General features: G+C 41.7%; 1 protein-coding gene across 1 annotated transcript in view; it reads right to left on the bottom strand.

Moving 5' to 3' along the window:
- Positions 1-19,768, bottom strand: part of TMEM255A (transmembrane protein 255A) — a 46,517-nt gene extending 26,749 nt beyond the window's left edge. The window contains exons 1-4 of the mRNA XM_039859067.1: positions 19,499-19,768; positions 12,898-13,040; positions 4,425-4,487; positions 2,207-2,296 (exon numbers count right to left, since the gene is read on the bottom strand). Of these exons, the coding sequence (XP_039715001.1) occupies positions 2,207-2,296; positions 4,425-4,487; positions 12,898-13,040; positions 19,499-19,556 (354 nt within the window). The 5' untranslated portion in view covers positions 19,557-19,768. The remainder of the gene's footprint in view (positions 1-2,206; positions 2,297-4,424; positions 4,488-12,897; positions 13,041-19,498) is intronic.
- Positions 19,769-19,782: the final 14 nt, after the last annotated feature.

Raw genomic sequence — 19,782 nt, 5'->3', positions numbered from 1 at the left:
AGGGAATGGGGAGGTGATAGCTAAAAGGTATGAGGTTTATTTTGAAGATGATGAAAATCTTCTATACTTTAATCTATAATCTTCGATATTTTTCACATAACTGTAAAGATATAAAAGTGACTGAATCGTACACTTTAAATGGATGAATTATATGGAATGTGAGCTATATCTCAATAAAGCTGTTAAAAAAAATCAGGAGTGAGAGAAGGAGAGAAATGAAGGAAGCCATTTTAGCTCATGATGCCATCAAAATCTAATGCAAGCTTTTTGGCCACAAGGCCTATGTTGCCATGGAGACTGCTTCAGAGTGAATGCTGCTTGTCAAACGGGGATAATAATGCCTGCCCTACATACCTCACAGGATTGTTGTGGATCTCAAATGAGAGAATAGATGTGAAGACACATTGAAAAGCTAAATGCACTACACAAAAACAAGGCATTATTGTTATCAAGATGGCTACTGTTGAATATAAAATAGCATAAATACTATGATTGACTGCAGCCGTGCTACAAAAATAAGTATGTACTTGGAGAGTAATATGCAAAAGTGATAAAAATTGCTATGTTAGGATGGTAGGATTGTGGATGTTACAAGTTCCTGATGTGTCATTTGCCTTTTTAAGAAGAAAAAGATGAAAAACAAGATGGCTGCTCTCAGCTAAAATTAGAAGGAAAGGGTCTAAGGGCCTGAAAGAAAATTGGGCAAAAATCCTCCCTCCCTCATCCCCTTTTCTTCCCCTGCCAGAAATTATCTCTTGAGATGCCATTTCAGAGACCGCTTGGGTGGCAGCACTGACCATATGAGTTCTAATCTTGGCAAAGGAGAAACTGACTCTTATGTCCAGGAGGAGGGGTCCAAGAACAAGTTGGAATTGAATAATAATGTTGCAAATCATCTTTTCCTAGATCCAACTATATGCATGACATTCTTAGCCAATGACTGTAATGGAATAAAATGTCATTGCTTCACAGAAGATTTTGATAATACAATTTTGTTGCAATTCAATTGTCTTAGAAAATAAAACAATTTCTAACTACTTTGTGAGATGTTTTCATTTTCAATGTTGGTTTAGTTGAAATCAAATAAGTATTTGAGTTTGTTGTGGGAGCTCAGTAAGTTGATATGGCTTGTTCTTGGTTTTGGTTTGTGGGACAGATTGGAGCTACATTATGACTTCCCCGGCACTTAGGCACTTCTGCCTTTGTGGACCCCTTCCTCCATTAAAAAATATTAAAAATTATATTTTATTTATTTTAATTATATTTTATGACCGTATTGGCATGTATATTTATATTATATGTGAAGTTTTTCTTTTGACCTAAAAGTTCATTGTTTTTCTTCTGCTTTGAAAAGAAATGATAATATTTTTATTGGGACCCTGAAAGCACTGTAGGTCATAAGCACTGTGCTTATTGTACCTAATGAAGAAGTTGCCTCTAAGCCAGATGCCTGGAATAGTATGAAATAGAAGGTGCTGAAAAATGGGTAAGGGCTCCTGTAGAGAGCCACATGAGAATGCCCTGAATCTCAGGACTCCCCAGAGAAGGAGCACAGATTTGGGTTTCAGGTAAAATGGCCTTTCTTGAGCACAGGTTCTCCAGAGTAGGAAGTATCTGGCACCTTAACTCCAGGACTGGGCTCTGAGTGGAGGCTTCTAGTTCTGGGGCTTTCTCCAGACCCCAATCACATTTTTATTCTCCAACTATTGTTGTGGGAACAGCAAAGTTCAGGCATCTGAGAAAAGATGACTCTGTCCTCATGATCTGTTCCTGTGGCTGTTGAAGGGGAGAGAGGCCAGCTATTGAAAACTTCAAGTCTCTCAGGAAGTCCTGTGGCTTCCTACTCCTTTTTCCCTACCTCTTCACTCCCAGCCTCAGTTCCTCTGGCTCCACTGCCCTTGTCTTTGCCCTTCCAAATCTCACCCACATGTAAAAGTGCTTAGCTCCAGCCCCACAACCACTGGGAAGCCTGTCTTGACCTCTGGAGCCCAAGACAAACCACTTTAGCACTTAGAATCTATGTTTTCAGCTGAGACCCAGTTCTCTAGATACCTGTGTGTCCATTGGTGTCCTCATCTTGACTGTCAGTGATCCTGTTTTCTCCCTCTACTGCTCCTCTCATGGCACTTAGTACACATCCAACACACACTCAGTGAAGCCTTGCTGTATTGCATACTTACTTTAACCCAGGACTAAAAATACTCACAATGTGTCTGGCAGCAAAGACCCCATCAACTATGGCACAACAAAAGGCCGCAATAACACCAAAGCTGATAAAGACAATAGAAGCCACCAGCTGTAGAGGGAACAAAACAAAAGTATCTGTTAGCCTTCCACTCTTACTGCTTCTGGAGACTAGGTGATTCCTAAGAGATTGCCAGCTAAAGCAGAACTCTGGCCTGCCACCCCATGAGGATGCTCTTTGCAGTCATGCAAGTCAAGTGAGAGCTGGGGATGGTGGAGGCAGAGAAGGGGCCACTAAAGCATTTTTACACTTTCAAGGCAAGCTAAGAAATTCGCTCTGTGAGTCTACGAGCACCAAATGAAGTGGAGGCTTGCTGGTATCCAGCATGCTGTCCATGGTGGAATTTGACTGCATGACTCTTCCGTTCTCAGACTCAGAAATATGTTGGACTTTTAACGTCATGTAGTCCAACCCCCTAATTTATTTATTGTGGAACTGGAGGCTCAGAGAAAGGAAGCAGTGTGTATCCCCAGGGTCTCCATCTAGTCCACAGAAGAGTCTGGTGCCCACTAACTCCCAGTCCAATGTTCTTCCCAACCCCTCATAGTGGGCACTGATAACAGGGATTCTGAGGCCCTGCACAACCCTACACAACCTTCTGCATCATTGAAGAAAAAGAGAACATTCAACTTACTAAGACTTAAATGTCAAAGATATTTTATAAGAGTTGAAGTCTATGAAACTGATCAACTCTGTATGGTGCATGTGAAAAATTCCAAGTATGGAAAATGCTTGCTTGAACCAGATTGCCCTATTCTCTGATCATGTTAGATAACAGAAATGTTCCTAATTTGTCTTCTATTATGAGGGTGATACTACAATTCAATGTGAAGGTAAGTATTTCAAGGTGTTTCCAGGGGGCAGGAATAGGTGTTGCCTGAGCCTGCCATCTGCTTGTGTTGACCCTCAGAACTAGATGGAAAATCAGTTTTTCTTTCTTGAGATGTGTGGAGAGGGGTAAGAAGGGGAAATAGCATGTCATTAAGCAGCTCTCTAGGGAGAAGGAGGAACCAAAGTCAAGGCCACCTTAAGGTGTCAACAGGCTAGGAGGAAATACTTATCTCCTTTGGGAGTTATTCCGAAAACCTCTCGCCATAAATCTCACTTCGCAGCACTACAGAGTATTGGTAAATAATGGATGAAACTGGCATTATTAACTATGTTATTATCAGCTCTACAATTAAAACTCCCCTTTTATTTTGAATAATTTAAGCCCAAAGTGCAAACGCAACTGGGGATGGGGCAGAGTCCAGGTGAAATGGAAGAAGAGAACTATTAGAACTCCCCTGAGGGTGATTCCCGACATTGCTGGGGGAAAACATATGGTTAGAGTTCTCTGTCCCTGGAGCTATTACATTATCTGATTAAACTAGCTGTTAAATAGACCCTGTTATCAAAGTCAGGATGCCACAGAGACTTGTACTGGGGGAGCCTAATCAGTCCACCATCTGACCACTCACCAGGCATCTTGATTTACAAGCCTATAAAACTGCAATATACTTGCAGTTTGGTCTGTACCTTCTTCTTCTGCCCCGTAGGAAGCCTTCTCAGACTGAACCAGGAAAATACAACAGCTTGCCCTTGTGGGTCCCCCATTAGGACATAGAACATTCTAAGTTTTACTTCCTGTTATATGCTCATCCTTCCTTTCAAACTTACGACATACTTACCTTTGAACTATGGGTAATGAAAATACTTTAGGTTGGCTTCATAATATTATTTTGTCTTCTATGTGCCCCAAGTATATTTGTTCTCTTAATCAAAGTTCTCTAGATTGTAATCTCAAAATGCGGGAACTCTCTGTGGAAACTTCCTCCAAAGATTATGCATCAGAGAGGAAGATGTGAGAGTCATCAATAATCCAGGGCTCTGGCAATGGAAATCACAGAAGCAAAGGCATTCTAGGCTAGGACAGTAACCTGACTGGATAAGCTGGGGGCATTCCTTTGGGAGTGAGGAGGACAGTAAAGGGCAAAATCCATAATATTCTATCTCTGTGAAGCTAGGCCACTGAGGGAGCATCGGGCAAGATGAGAACAAGTCCCATACTACAGGGTCACTGGAAAACAAGTTTCCTGGAAGCTTAGAGAAAAGGCAAAGTAGCATTTTCTTTTCTGGCCCCATTTGGGTAGCCTTAAGAAATGTGTTACTTTCGGATTCTATAGCAATGAAAACTTACCATCTGCCGTTTGTTCTCAACAAGGTTGGATCCGATGATTCCAAGGAATGATCCAAAGCCGAGCTGCAAAGCAACATGGTACATATAGCACATGGGGAGATGGTCAGCCTGACCACACAATCATTCAGCTCCTGAATATGATTCAGGATAATGGAAAGTAACTGAGGTATAGATGCTAAAGCCATGTGCAGTCAGTACTTACACAAATACAGTATATGAAATAAAAGTATTTCTCCCACCATTTGCCATTTTCCCTTGCAGATATAAATCACACCTAAAAAGAAATTGATGTGCCCCTAAACTAAAAGTCAAAATCAACCATGGCTTTCCAGAGCCTGCTTATTTCAACGTCAATATCCATTACCTAGCATGTGACTGGTGAAGCACATGTTATATCCTGATCTTTAGCCTTTTTTTTTTTTTAGGCGACCTTCCACTCTGATGCATGGGTTATAAAATAAAGGTTTGAAATAGCAATTTTTGGTGGACCTGGCACACTAATAAAACCCAGGAACTGCTTTAGAAATCAGCAAACACCTTAATCTAGACTTAAAAACAAAGAACTATTTTTTGAAAGCCTGTATTTGTGGTTGACCTACTGAAATTTATGTTAGCACTTATTCACCTATTCGTCCATCTCTGCTTCATTTATGGACAGAAAGCATTCATTAAAGGGAGAAGAGAAATGGCAGAGTAAATCCCTGAATAACAATTTCTCTAAGTGGCTAGGATGATGGCTCGGTGTAGCAGATCCCACTTTCCTCTCAGTTCTGCCATTAGTGGATTGAATCTGCCAGTCTCAGCTGAAACTATCACTAAATGATGGCTGTTGATGTGGATGAAAATGAAAGAAGTAAAAAGTGGTGAGAATGGACCAGTAAATCTTAACACAAGTTCAACGATGTAGTTACATATCTCTTTAGCCTCACTAATGGTCTGGATTTCCGTCTGCAGCCTTACCTTGGCTCACACAGGTATCTATTTCAGTCCAAGGCCCAAAGCTTACACCTGGGCTTGGAAATAGAATGGACCCACAGGCTGGGCAGGAGCTTGGTGGGGCAGTGTAGGGGAATCAGGTGATTGTCTCAGAAACCCAAGAATTAAAGAGAATAAAATGAAGGAATGAGTACAAATTTCTGAGGACTCCTTCTGAAGGGCCACTCAGCCAACAATTCCTCTTGGGAAATAGAAGTTGAAGTGCATAATGGTATACAGATCCCATGCCATCCAAGACTCTACTGAGAACATCCTAACTCAGCCATTAAACTATACCTGTCTCCTACCTGGTCTTATTAAAGGCAAAAAAAAATGTGTTGTCATAAAGTATACTGATTAAAACCTGGTTATAAGCCTAGTCTAGCTTCTAATCTCAGCTCTTCCACTTATGTGTGTGCAATCTTGAACAAACTTATTGACCTCTCTAAGTCTCAGTTTTATTATCTGGAAAATGAGGACTACAGTAGGGGCTGGTATAGGGCTTTTGTAAGGATTAGCCAGGATGATACATTTAAAGAATTTTGCACAATGCCTGGCACACGGTAAATACTCTTTTAACGATTATTTTACTATTTTTAAAGACATTTAACTTTTGAGTAGCTCTAACCTGATTTGAGCTGGAAAATCCTATCATTATTTGCTCTGTTTCATAAGAGAGTTTTGTGTTCTATCTTATCTTTCCTTCCAATATGTCCCACAGCTTTTATTTTTTAGGAAGAATTTCATTAATAGTCTGTGCTATGTTACTCTGGGCCACTTGTGGAGATTGAAAGTTGGAGGCAGCTTCTTACATGGAAAATAAATCATTTTACTGAGTTCATCAATTTCCACAGATATTCACTGAATGTCTCCTGAATGCTAATAGCAGTCTTTGCCTTAAGAAAGAAACAGACACTGGCTATTTCTGCACTCTCAGATGGCTCTCTAATAGCACTGACCAGAAGAGGTGGGCTGAAGCCTCATGAAATTGACTGGAAAGACAAGGTACTCTGGGACTAGAAATCCTAGGCTAGCCAATTACTTTATCCAGTTCCCACCCACTTTCCTTCTATAATATTCTATTTCGCTCCAACTCACTCAATTCTCTAACATTCATTGAGTACTTTTGTCAGATAAATAAGAAGACATGGCCTCTGCCCTCAAGAAACTCATAGTCTAATGAAGGAGAGACAGACTGTGGTTTAAGAACCACAGGCGAGGTATACACGAAGTGCTGTAGGAGCAGAGAATAATTCATTTGGTATGATATCCTTGGCTCTGCTACTTACAAACTGTGTGACCTTGCGTTAGTCCCTTAATCACTTTATGCTTTGGTTTCCTCATCTAAAAAATGGAGCTCATAATGGATTAAATGAGATAAAGTGTAGGTATACCTCAGAGATATTGTGGATTCAGTTTCAGACTACAGCAATAAAGCAAGTATTGCAGTAAAGCAAGTTGTAATCTATTTGCTAGCGGAGGGGCTTGTCTTTAGTTTGTAAAAAAAAATGCAACATCTGTTAAGCACAATAAAGCAAAGTGCAATAAAACGAAGTATGCTTGTATGTAGTGTGACTTGCATAAAGTAGGCTGTTAAATACATGGTAGCTCTAAGATTTCACAAAGGAGGAAACATTTTAACATGAACTTAAAGGATAGATAGAGTTCATCAGTCAGGAAACTAATATCTATTGACTCATGGCTGGAAGAATTCACTCACCTGGGTAACAGATTGAAGAACTCACCAGAGTCTCTAAAACCACCTTACATTTGAAAAGCATTTTAATTTAGGGAAACACCTGCCATCTATTTTGGTCATAGTAATGTCATGGAATTTGATGGAGTGCATGTCATTCCCATTTGACAGATAGGAAAATGGAGATCGAGAGAATTGTATGGACTAGTCTCCTCTTACAGCAAGTTAATGGCAGGGACAGTACTAGCCCTCAGGTCCTCTGACTAACAGCCAGGGTGCTTTCAACCATACTTTGCTGTATTTGTGGCCAATGTTAGTGAAACACCTTCATAGCTTCCCCCCAGGGAAGTAGTTCTCTGCAGGGATGCAGTAAGAAGTCCTATTTGAGGAAGAGCTGAGGGATTGAAAATAAAGAAGAAAAAAATCAACAGAATTTCCTGAAAAAATTGGGCAGCTGCTTCTAATCAACTGCTCTCCTGAAGTCTCAGAAAGGTAATTTCTGTAGTCACCCCTCAAGAACTGCATGGAATCATGGAACATTCAGACTTTTAGACCTCCATCTTAATTCCCTATTACATGAACAAATAACCAGTTTGCTTTATTTTGGCTGTCCTCCACTTGCAGAAGAAAAAAGACAAATCATGATAAATCAAAATTAGAGTCAAGGGTTCTTTTTGGGTTGGGCCCTATAACCTATGCTTATCTCCATCCACTGCCCCAGACATGCAGTGCTGAGGCACAGAAGGATTAGTCATTCAATGAATATCAATTGGACACCTACTTTGCGGAGGCACTATGCTAGCCTAAACCTATGATTTGGAGGCCAGGATGTAGGGTTGGATATGATACCAGGACCAATCAGAGTCAGCCCCAGGAGCTACAATTTAGGTAAACTGGTCCACAATCCCTTTCTATAATCCTGAAATCCACAAAGCTCTTAAAACCAAAAGGGGTTATTTTTTTTTTCTTGGTAACTAACTTAGTGGCAAAACCAGACCTTAAACTGATGTGAGCATTTAAATATATATATATATATATATATATATATATATATATATATATATATATATATTTATCTGCCTAGTGTAAAAATTCAGTTTATTGTAGAAATATGAAGATGCTTTATTATGGGGGTATCTATCAAGACCCCACTGGGATATTAGATAATACATTATATATGTACTATATTATCTTTCTAAAATAAAAAAGTATAAATTCTCAAAACACATCTGGCCCAAGGGTTTAGACAAGGAATCGTGGACCTGTATAAACAAAGCTAAATTAGATTATAGCTCAACATCCCACAAAGCAGGATGTGAGAATTCTCTAGGAACCATGAGTAGGAGAAATCTATGGTAGGGAGTTCAAAGAGATGATAGACACGACCACGGACCACAGTAGTTTAAAGTGTCCCAGCTGTGTCTTTAAGTTGAGATAAAACAGAACATTTGGATAAACAGAGTGAGAGAACAGAGAGAATGATCCAGGCCAGGGGGAACACTGAGAATGACAGCATCAAGGCAGAAAAGCCCAAGTCATGTTCAGGAGACTATGAATTGACAGTTTTAGCAAAAGAGAGATAATGGGAGACCAGGCCCACGGTATCTTCAGAGAACTTTGAATGACAACAGTAAAGAAGCAATAGGAACCCAATGAAGGTTTGAACCTTCTGGCATTATATGTCTTATCTAGCAAATCAAGATTCAAGTCTTATCTTTGGAATGTAATTACTGAAGTAAGAACTTTATTTTAGAAACATTTTCGACAAGAGGTAAACAAAATTTCTGCCCAGTTCACAATAAACCACCAAATCCCTCTGTCCAGAGCTCCTTAACTTTCCTGAGCATTCAAGTTAGTCAAAGCTTGGTTGGATTTATTAAAAGAATCTTTACCTGTGAAGCTTAAGTCACACGAGCCAAAAAATTTCTGGGATAATAATTGTTTTGAATTATACCTGTTGTCTCTGTTAATTTTCAGTTAACTCTGGTATAATATTACCAGACATAAAATAACTCGAGTATCATTATTATCAGACATAAAATAACTCTGATATAATTTTCAATTAACTGACCCCAACAATCCCCAGGGAAATGGCTCAGAAACTCTTGGTTTCTTTTCAGAAAGAAAACCCAGGCTGGTGTGGGCCCTATCAGTGCAACAGCTGGGGAGAGGGTTCAAGAATGAAAGGCTTTCCACATTGATCAGGCGGCCAACTCTATCTTGTGGGCTGCTTGAGAAACACTTTTAGAGGCTTCTCTCTCCTGGATTTCAAGTTAGAAAGTTATACAGGAACAAGCTCTCTCCCCTGCCGTTCTCAGCTTCATATAACAACCGAGGCTCTTGTTTTTTTAGGCCTCCAGAGTAGAAAGCTCACTGGAACTCTTCTGGAATGGAATATGTCTTGAATATTCGAGGAGAGTAAAATGCCTAAGTCTTTCTTTGTGAGTTTTAGTTTTTAAAAAATTGTACTGTTCAGCCTGTACAGGTGAGCATATCTTTAAAGATGAATGTATGCATGTGTGCCTTAGGGTGATGATGCCACATTCTAACTCAGGTAGAGTAGCTAACGCCCTATTATAATGCACCTCACTGTACAAAGGTACCTCTTTTGGCAAAATAAAGATGCCCAGAAAAGTTTCATATGACAGAATTATGCAAATACAATTATATTTTAAAATGCCTGGGATCTCAATGTTTAAATGAATTGTATGGTAAGTCTTTTTTTTTAAATATAATAACTGCTTCCTAGTTTGTCTGTTTTCTAATTTAACTTCTCATATATTGTTAACACATTTAATTGGAGTCCAAAACAGCAGAGTTCCAAATAATCTGAATTTTTTTTTTACAGTTCTATACAATGGAATTTTACGTTTAAAGCGACCAATTTAATAGTGTGGAATCTTAAAATGCCACATTATGTTCATTCTGGTTTTATAGCTAAGCATACTTTATTTTTTGTGTTTTAGTTCTCTAGGTGGTTGCTGGTCCATCTGAATTAGACTCCCTGGGTGTTGATTAAAATGCAGACTCAAGATGTCTTACTTTTTCTATCAAATGTTAGCTCAGAGAAAGAAAAATCAGGTTCTTGGGTCCCACCTACTGAATCAGGATCTCTGGGAGTAGGGAGTAGAGTTCTGTATTTTTTACAGGACCAGGTTCACCAGGTCATTATGCACACCAAGGAGGGGAAACCACTGCCTTAGAGTTTACATAGTACCTCTCTAATGACCAAACTATTCAATTAGTGAAAGTGCCCCATTCCTGGACAAATTTTGATTCTCAGGCATTTACTATTTCAGAGGTATGAGTTGTTATTGTATTTGTTACAACATGATCTGACCTATAAACTCAAATGGCTTTTTCTGCTTTTAAGTCTGTAATATTCCCACTTCACTTTCTATAGTTAAAACCCATCTTAAAGAAACAATCTACAGGAACTACAAGAGCAAATTTTTAAAGGTTAAATGATGAGGTACACTGTCTGTTAGGGATGGCTCTCCTATTAACATTTCCAGGTTAGCTCTTAGTTAAAAGCACACACACAGACATATGCCCCTACTGCTTCAACTTGAAATTGAACATCAGGTACCCAATAACAATAACTATGCACCTTCCTTCTTTTGTTAGTATTCCAACCTAGCACCCACAGTCAGATATTCTACAGAGAAGGTTCATGGCCACTGATCATGAATAGGTGTCTCTATTCTTAAGTGACATGGAAAATACCTTCCTTTCACCCACGGAGAATATGAGTCTTGTTTTGAGCATTGTTAGCTCATCAGTCAGAAATATTTCACTAAATGCAGCTACCTGAAGCACACAAAAATTCACACAGACCCTATATATTGCTTTTCCAAGCCACCAAAATGCAATCTTACCTCCCTTTCCTCTCCACTCCCTTGCTTGTGTTTAAAAATAAAATTCAATTCTGCTGATGACTGGTTTTCTTGCCTCACCACAGGAAGTAGACCAGGTGAGTTCTCACATCATATGTTGAACAGAGGGCACCAAACAGTGTCTGTGGGACACCTGCCCTCGCCTGGTGGGAGCCCTGCTGGCCTAAGAGCTGTGAAGGAACTTCTCCAGGCAGCCTTCAGCTCATGGGAGTCCAGCTCAAGTCGGGTCCCAGCTTTGGCAGGGCTATTGAGAAGGCTGACTGTGGAATCAGTGACCTAGGCAACAGGCATCAGTCTAGGTCACTCACAGCGCTGGCTTGTCAAAGGCATCCATCTTTAATCCCTTTCCCTCTCTTTGCTTCTCTTTCTCATCCTCACCTCTCAAATAAAAAAAAAAAAGAAAAAGGAACAAAACAATGACAAATGCATCTGAACTCCTTGCTATCCTAAGATATATTTTTAAATGAACAATCCTAAAATTTCTTCCTGCTCTTTAACAGTTTCAATTGAGAAGTCATTTAATTGATATAAAAAATATGATCCAAACTCTAGAGTTAGGTTTTTGGGTTCAGTAGCAGTGTGTGTAGATCTAAATGAGGTTTCGTTTTTGTTTTTTCTTTTCCCACAGCTTTCTTGAGGCATAATTGACAAATAAAATTGTATATATTTAAAATGTACAACGTGCTGATTTGATATAAAATGAGTTTTGTATGTAAAATGTTCAGTGGTTTCCAAAATGGAGTGCAAACATCCTGGAGGTGGCTCAAACAATCCAATGAAGTATGGAAATAAACTATTTGAACTCTTGTTTCCTATTATTGTTAATCTAAAATGATAAAAAAAAAGGACTTTAGCATTACAAATATCCAATAAACAGACTGTCACTGATGTCCTTTGGTATGAATGTCAGATGACAAAGTGAGCTCTCTTGAAGGAGGGCAAGTTCTAAGCAGCAAAGGGTTGATGGTGGGGCATTTGACATGTGCTTGAATTATCTTACCTAATTTTAACGAAACTAGTCTCAACAAAATAGACAAGTAGTTTGGAAAGACTCCTGCTAAGAAACCACGAATTGAAAATGACCCTAATAATGTAAGCACAAGCTAGCAACTGGAAAAATGGCAGGGTTGACACTTCTAACTCTCAGAGTGAGCTTTTTGTCAACCATGTAGTGAGAGCAAAAACAATGATGTTAATGACTATCTAATCATATCTGATAAGTCAGCCAAAAATATTCAAAATTATCTAGTGGGCTATTTGAAATAATTATTTATAGCCACTTTCTTTAATGATAGACTTCATGTGAAATACGTATCAGTCTTTGAAATTTAGTTTGTATGAAGATATTAAAAATTATTGTTTATTTCATTTTATCTAATTTTTAAATTTCCATTTGTGTATGTTGTATGAACATGTACATAATTTATAAGTGAATTAATATACATATTTTAGGAGTAAATATCCCATGTATTTTTCTTGATAGGAATGCAGGATCACTTTGGAGAACAGTGCTGTTGGTCATAGAGTGTCAAACTGCCAGGGTCCTCAGATTTCAGTTAAGATTAAGAGACTACTATTATTCATAAGAAAACAGATGCACAGAGAGGACAGGACCTTAGCCTAAGGTTAACACTGCTAGTTAGTAACATCTCCTAGACCAGAAAATGGAGGTCCTAAAGAGTGAGACGATTTGATCAGGATCACACTGCTAGTTAGGGATGAAGATTCTTAGTCCAGTGCTCTTCTTAATGGGTCCAGTTGCATCTCTATATAAATATAGAGATATATAAGGAAGGAAAATGGAGCAGACACTAGAAACTCAAACCAAATTGAAAACCATCAGAATAGAACCTGAAAGTCTATAGCCAGCAAGCTGCTGAGACCCAACTATGCCTTTTATACTTACAATAACTCCTGGGTAATAACCTCCAACAGTCACATTCTGAGTCCTGGTGGTTGCAGCAAGGCCCACCGTGAGAATTAACACGGACACAATAAGCAAAGTCACCGTAACATAGATGGAGTTTCGTTTCCTCCGATTGAAGGCTCCTGAAAGTACACAGAAAAAACTGAAATTGATCATTTCTGCTGGAGAAGAGTTGGACTTAAAAAATAACTAAGAAGGTTTTCCTTTCCTACTCCAACTGGTAACTGGGGTTATTTCCGGGGAATGGAATTTTGGAGAAGGAATAGAGCTTTAGTTTTACTTTTTCTTTTTGAAGTTGTCAGGTGCCACATTTACAATAAAAAATATATATTTCCAGTTTGAAAATAAACAACAGAAGAAATCTTACCAGTTACACAAAATCAAAACAAAACAATTTTTTTGCTTTCGGCATTATATAAAAGATGTGTCATACCCACTTAGAGTGTTCTTTTAGGCTAAATTATAAGGCATATGATAAATGAGAAGTGTACATGTGGAAGTATTAAATGAAAACATTTTAAAGCCAATGTGCAACTAAGGTTTTTTTTTCATAAGTTGGAGATATGAAATTTCATTTTCAGTGTAAATATCAGAACCAAGCTAGAAATTGGGATTTTTTTCACTTATTTCTGACATTCGCCACTCATGTATAAACTTTAAAATAGTATGTTAGCAAGATTTGTCGCATAACAAATGTGCATAATAAAATAAGTGTTTGGAGGCCATTAGTCCACAAAGATATGTATCAGGGGAGGTAGATAGGGAGGATTATAACTTATACACATTTAAGCTATGTGAAGGTGACATAAATATAAATGATGAGAAACTTGTTCTCCTACTCTGTGATTATCAGACATGATAGCATAAGCCAATATATATTTTTTCAAAAACAGGCTTATTAAGTCAGATAAAAATATGGTATCTAGACTTGCTTTTCAATTTAATTTTTAAAAAAGGAATCGAGCACTGCTCCACACCCTGCATGCATTTTTCTTGCCTGGGGAGTGGGGCTCTCAAGAGGAAATACCAGGGAGGAGTTACCCTATGAGAATCCAGTTCCCTAGTTGAGAGCATAAAGCAGTGGGGAGCCTTCGGATGGGGTCACCCACCCAGTGGCTTGACTGTCATTTATGGGTCTAAAGAGGCCACTGAGTTCTGTTAATAGGACCCTGTCATTCGGAGTCTTCACTGCAGCCTCAAGAAGCAGCTGTCATTGAAGCCGGCCAGACTGTACCACTGGGAGGGAGGGGAGAAGAGATGAAGGAAAGGGAAAGGAGAGAGGAAGGGAGAAAACCAGTGGAACCCAGGAGGCATGGTTGAGTTGAAAGGGTGGGGCTGTAGCTGGCCTTGCAGATCCCAGCAGATATCCCCTCCTAATAGGAAAAAAAAAGCATCAAGAGTGCCTCCCTAGGTCCAGTGCGGTCCCTGCAAGGCTCCAAGGAGGTGGGAGGGGCTGGCGGTCTCCCCTGACGTCAGCTTTGAAAATGAGGGATGTGACTCATCAGGGTCATTTCTAATAGGATACTAGTCTAAGACTATTTTACATTGAAATGTAGAAGTGGCATGAGTGTTTATAGGCCCCCACGTACTAAAGTGCCATATTGCACCCTGGGAGGAGAGGGAAGGAGAGTTGGGAAATGAGGCTAGCCTCTAGTTGGGCCTGAGTCCAGCCTCCATGGGAAAACAGAAAAGGACCACTAGAGACATCTGTGACATCAGGACCTTTTGAATGAGAGGGCTATTTGAGATGCAAATGGCTAGCTGATAGGTGGTAAACAGGATGAGTGAGCCTGGGAGAAGTGGACTGCAAGTAGTGGGCAGGATTTATTTCTTCTGTTTACCTGAAATTAGTTATCCCTCCTCTTGATTTCTTGGGGCCCTAAATGACTCTCTAAACCAGGGTTCCTAAGTCCATTTGATGATAGACACATCTCGGTGAATCTTTAAGTTGGTTCCACAGACCAGTTCTAATCTAAACTTACCAACATCGCCTCCTATTTCTGTCTGCCTTTCTCCTTTGTTGCTCATACCCTTTCTGTCCCAAATTGGCAAACAAGAGTGAGGGGACATCTGGATACACCAAGGGTATCTTTGTGACACATGAAAGTGTTTTAATACCTCACACACACACACACAAAAACGTGTAATCTTAGAGATTAAATTGGGGGACTGTGTGTGTGTGCATAGTCTTTTAATTTTTTTTTTATCACTTGCCTGCTCCTTCTCCACTAACTGGCTTTTGATTCTATTTACAGCTCTTGGGTCTCCTTTGCAAATATCACTCTAACTCTTAAAAGCACAGGAGCCAGGTCAGAAAAGTGACTCAGCAAACCACATGGTGTTATTTGAACATCTATTTTTTTTTTTCCTGCTTTAGAACCTGCCAGTTGAGAAACCCAGGCAAAGATCCTACAGCTCCACCAGGGCCTTGCCTTTAGACAGAATTCACTTTGAGTAAAATTCCTAAGACAACTCTCCTATTACTAGGTTGAATATTTATTCTCTGTCTTCTCACACCCTCCCCCAAGTCATCCCTTATTTTATACTATAAGGACCATACTTGTGTAAAATGAAATTCTTTCTAGTCGCACTTGGGGGTGAACCATTTTAAGGCATGGTGGAGTGAGTTCCTTTGAAAAGTGAAGAATCACCTTTCCATTTATCTTTAGTGTCAATTTGACTTAAAAGTCACATCTACTGAGAGCAAGACACACCTGTTCTCTCAAGGTGTGACTGGGGCTCCTAAAATACAGTTTATTGTGTCTGCTTAAAACATTTTCCTGATGTTTTCTTTTTTATTTTTTAAGGAAAAAGTAGAGCCCTGTTCTTATTAGGGTGCATTTTGGGGCCTGCTTTAGATGTTCCAGTAAACAAAGGCACGTCTAATTCCAATTTGTTTAGTAAATCGACATATCAAAAAACCTTAGACACCATGAAATACTTAAATAAAGTAGTGGGTACTTGAAAACTGACTATCACAGTGTTTGATATGTAGCGAAGAGCAGTCAATACTTGTTGAATAATCAAGAGGCAACGTCTCAGAATTGCTTCCCTTCTAATCAAAAAGGCTGTGTGTGTGTGTGTGTGTATGCTGCTGGATACATTGTAACGCTGGCCCTGAGAGGGAATTGTGTGAATAAATATGGGCTACATTCACAGAATTGTTTTTTTTAAAATAGGGTACATCTGAGGGCTCCCCAGAACTAAAAGCCTTCTGGCCAACTAGTGCCACAACTCAAACGCTGCTCACTGGCCCGTCTACTTGGTGCCAAGTATGTATCTGTTTCAACAACAACAACCACTCCTGCAACCAACAGCAATGGGAGAGTCTGAAATCCAGTCATTGGCACTGCCTGCCCCTTCTGCCCCCAGCAGCAGCTTCCTGCAGAACTACTGCAGCCCTCTCTCTCTGCAGTGCCCCACCTCCACCCCAGATTCGTGAGGACCAGGATACTCAGCTCTAGAAGCACCCAATTATTTGCTGTCTCCACCCTTCCAAATACAGCCAATTTCTCCCTCCTCTGGGTTTCCCCCCTGGCCAGAGCCCCTCACCCTCCTTGCACTGCAGTCTTTGAATCTCAATCCCTCCATTTCTCTGAAACCTGCTCGAAACTCCCCTCTTCCAAGAAGTTTTCTTGACCAAGCTCACTCTAATCACTCATTATTTCATGTCCCTACTTCTTAGGTCCATTACTTAATAAGTATATTAAATATAATTGTAATTGTGGGTCTGGTCCACAATCCATCTGATGTCCACCAGTTTCAGGATTATGTATCTGACAGGAACCAAAGTGTGGGTTACCAGAAGGTAGGATGATTGTCTCTGCTCACTTGTTTTACCTCGTACATATTATTCATTACCTCCTTGATTATAGGGTGTGTACTCTAAGTGCAGCAAGGATGAAGGCCCACCATCCTGTCCTATGCACCATGTTGTTGATGACTGACTAATTCTAGGGGCTGATCTTCTGAACTGGTTAGAATTTGCTTACCTAAGTCAGCTTTGCCATACAGGGAGGGTTCCAGGAAGTCCCAGCTTTGAGCATCCGTGGAAACCTGTGGCTGCCCACGTCAGAGTCTCAAGGCTCTGCCAATCTCCCAAACATTTCCTTAAAGATACTGAAATCCATCTGGCAATTCTTCCACCGGAGACACCCAAGGCCACCGGTGAATTACAAATGTGTTATTTGGGAGGGAAGGAGTGCCCTGATGTAGTAGAGGAGCCTTAGCGCCTGGGGGCGGTGTTGCCAAAAGGGAGAAGGGGGTGCTGTGAGGAGATGAAGGGGCGCTGGAGTCAAATTACTATCTTTCTATTGCGAAACGCCTGCTCCGCTGCAAGCCTTGGACAAAGAGGTCATTCCCAGGCTGCCAGTAAGTGTAAGCACCTTGGTGCAGTATATCTGTGTTTTAAATGTTATTGTTTTGGCTACTGTTGTGTCTTGCCTTTAGAGGGAATCCACTCAAAAATGCTGCCCTTGGAGGCTGAAACACTACCCTCTCTCCTTCCATTTCCCCATGCAAGGGAGGGCTGTGTTGCCAGAGCTAAGTGGGAGTAGCTCCCAAGTAGCCTAGACGCTGATGCAGGCCTGGGCTGTGAGGAACCAACGCCAGGGAACTCCGTGGACACTCCCCCATCCAAAGTGTGGAAACCCACGGTTACGACTCTACTCAGGAATTTGCTCGTGCCCTGGGTCTGCAGACTTTCCAAAGCCGGATGCGTGGAATGGAATCTATGATTCTTTTCCCTCAGCGTCTGGACGAAGCCCACACAGCTTCTTGTTGCCCAGACCTTCGGGAAACGCAAGACTGGCTTAGGGTCCTTGCGAGCCCAAGAAAGAATTATTTTCATCTTGTTCCCCAATCCACAGAGCAGTGTGTCAAGTCGCAACGTTTTAGGCCCTGAGCCACTAACCTGCCCACTCCCCCGCAAGCAGATGATCCGGCGCGGGGGGCCAGATTTGCTGGTGGTTGTGGTGGTTGCCGGCAGGGCACTCTTCCCTACCAGCCTTCCCGCGCAGCAGTTTGGCATCTGCAAGCCAGGGAAGCTTTGGCGCCACAGCTGGTCAAGGTAATAAGTGCACTGCGTGTGAGGGAGAGAGAGCTGTGGGGAATCTGGTACTGCTGGGTTCTAGAATCAGACCTAAGTCTTTGACCTCATTTGTACCACGTTGCAAATAACTACGCGCTTAGAAAAAAAAAACAGAGCAAATTCTTATACTGAATATGCAAAACCATTAAAAATAAGATTGTTACCACTATCTAACAGGCTTCCACTTCCTGTCCCTCCCTCCCCCACCCCCGTTAAACAGATTTTGTTTAGACTGAGTCTTTCACTGACTAGCAGTAGGAAGCTCACAGAGGGGATTGCGACCCTCTTCCAGCTCTCTCCCCTCGAGACGTTCCTGCAAATTCTTCGTAGAAAACCTGAACAGACTGGATGGCAACAATTCGGGACGGAGAGATTTTGCAGAATGTAAAGTATGTTGGAAAGAGAGAATTCGACTTGGTTAAAGTGTATCCGAGGCGAATTTTAAGATTAGGTGGGATCATGGTTTGACAATCTCCTCCCACTTTCCTGGCCTCCAAATTAATTTTTCTGCGTAGTGAAATCATAGGGCTTGGAAAGGTGCCTAACAGCTGAGGGGGACTGGGTTTGTGTTCTATTTGTTACTATCAGAACGCAGCTTTGAGGAGCAGCCAGGTTGGTGCCTGGAGGTAGCTGTACCCAGTTTTGATGAGGAAAGGTATTGAACCAAATCAGGCTAGTGGGTTCCCCTACCCTCCATTCCACCCAGAGAGAGAAAGCGCGACTTCTGAAGGTGTGCGGGCTCGCGCTCGCTCTTTATTGCTCTCTCACTCGTCCGCCCCCCTCCCTTTTCACACTCGGGCATATTACATTCCGTGTATTTGGAGCAGAATAGGAATCGAATTCAAGGAATGTTGATCCTACCGCTGCAGATCGCAGGGCTGGGCTGTCTTGAACGATTCTTCAAGAATTCTCCTCCCGCCAGTCCTCCTCCTTTTTTCTCCCACCCGCCCATCTCTCATGGTTGCTCACCCCCGCCCCCATCAGCTAGGTGCAAATCAGCCCCGCCAACCCAACTGCAGCTCTGAATTTCAGGGCAGCTCCGACAGAGTTGGGAGAGGGCGAGGGCCCTGCTTCTTTGAATTATCATTAGTCGTGAGCTCTTAGAAGTGACGGGGACTTTGCAAAGAGGGAGCGTCTAATGGAAAGAGAAGGTGCAAGTTGCAGCGAAGTGTTTTGATCCCCAGACAGCTGGGATTTACCACCGGCTGCAAGTCTATTGACGCACGCACACAAACACGTACACACCCGCACTCCGGGCAGGGAGACTCCAACGCACGCTGGGCGCTCCAACCTCGACGCGTCGCCCCCGCCCCCGCCTGGCCGCTCTCTTGCGGCTCTGGTCCACCACCCAGACGCTGGGGCTCGCAGATCCCCCTCCTTAGTCCCGCTTCCCACTTCCCCGCTCTCCCGGCGGTCAGGGCCCTCGCAGTCCAGAGGGCAGCGCATTCACCCCTTGCTGCTGCCACCCCTGGGAAAAGCGGCTAGACTTACCCATAGAATCGGGCAGGGACATGTCGCTGGACCGCTGCTGAGTCAGGGACTGATGCATGGTGAAAGCTGCCCTGTTGCCCTGGACACCGAAGCTGCTTCACTCGCCCCAGGCTCAGGGCGCCGCGCAGAGCATCTTACTCCGTGGCTGCGGCTCTGGGTCCCTCCTAGAGCTGAGAAAGATTGCTTGTGATTGCGAGGTGCAGCCCAAGTGCCGCTTCCCCCTCCCTCCCTCCTCTTTTGCCAGTCTCTGCTCAGGGAGGCAGCAGCATTGGCGGTCCGAGCAG

This window comes from Pteropus medius, unplaced genomic scaffold, assembly GCF_902729225.1.
Source record: "Pteropus medius unplaced genomic scaffold, Ma_sr-lr_union100, whole genome shotgun sequence".
Lineage (NCBI taxonomy): Eukaryota > Metazoa > Chordata > Mammalia > Chiroptera > Pteropodidae > Pteropus > Pteropus medius.
Note: the sequence above shows the minus strand (reverse complement) of the source record. Positions and strands in the feature narration are given on the sequence as shown.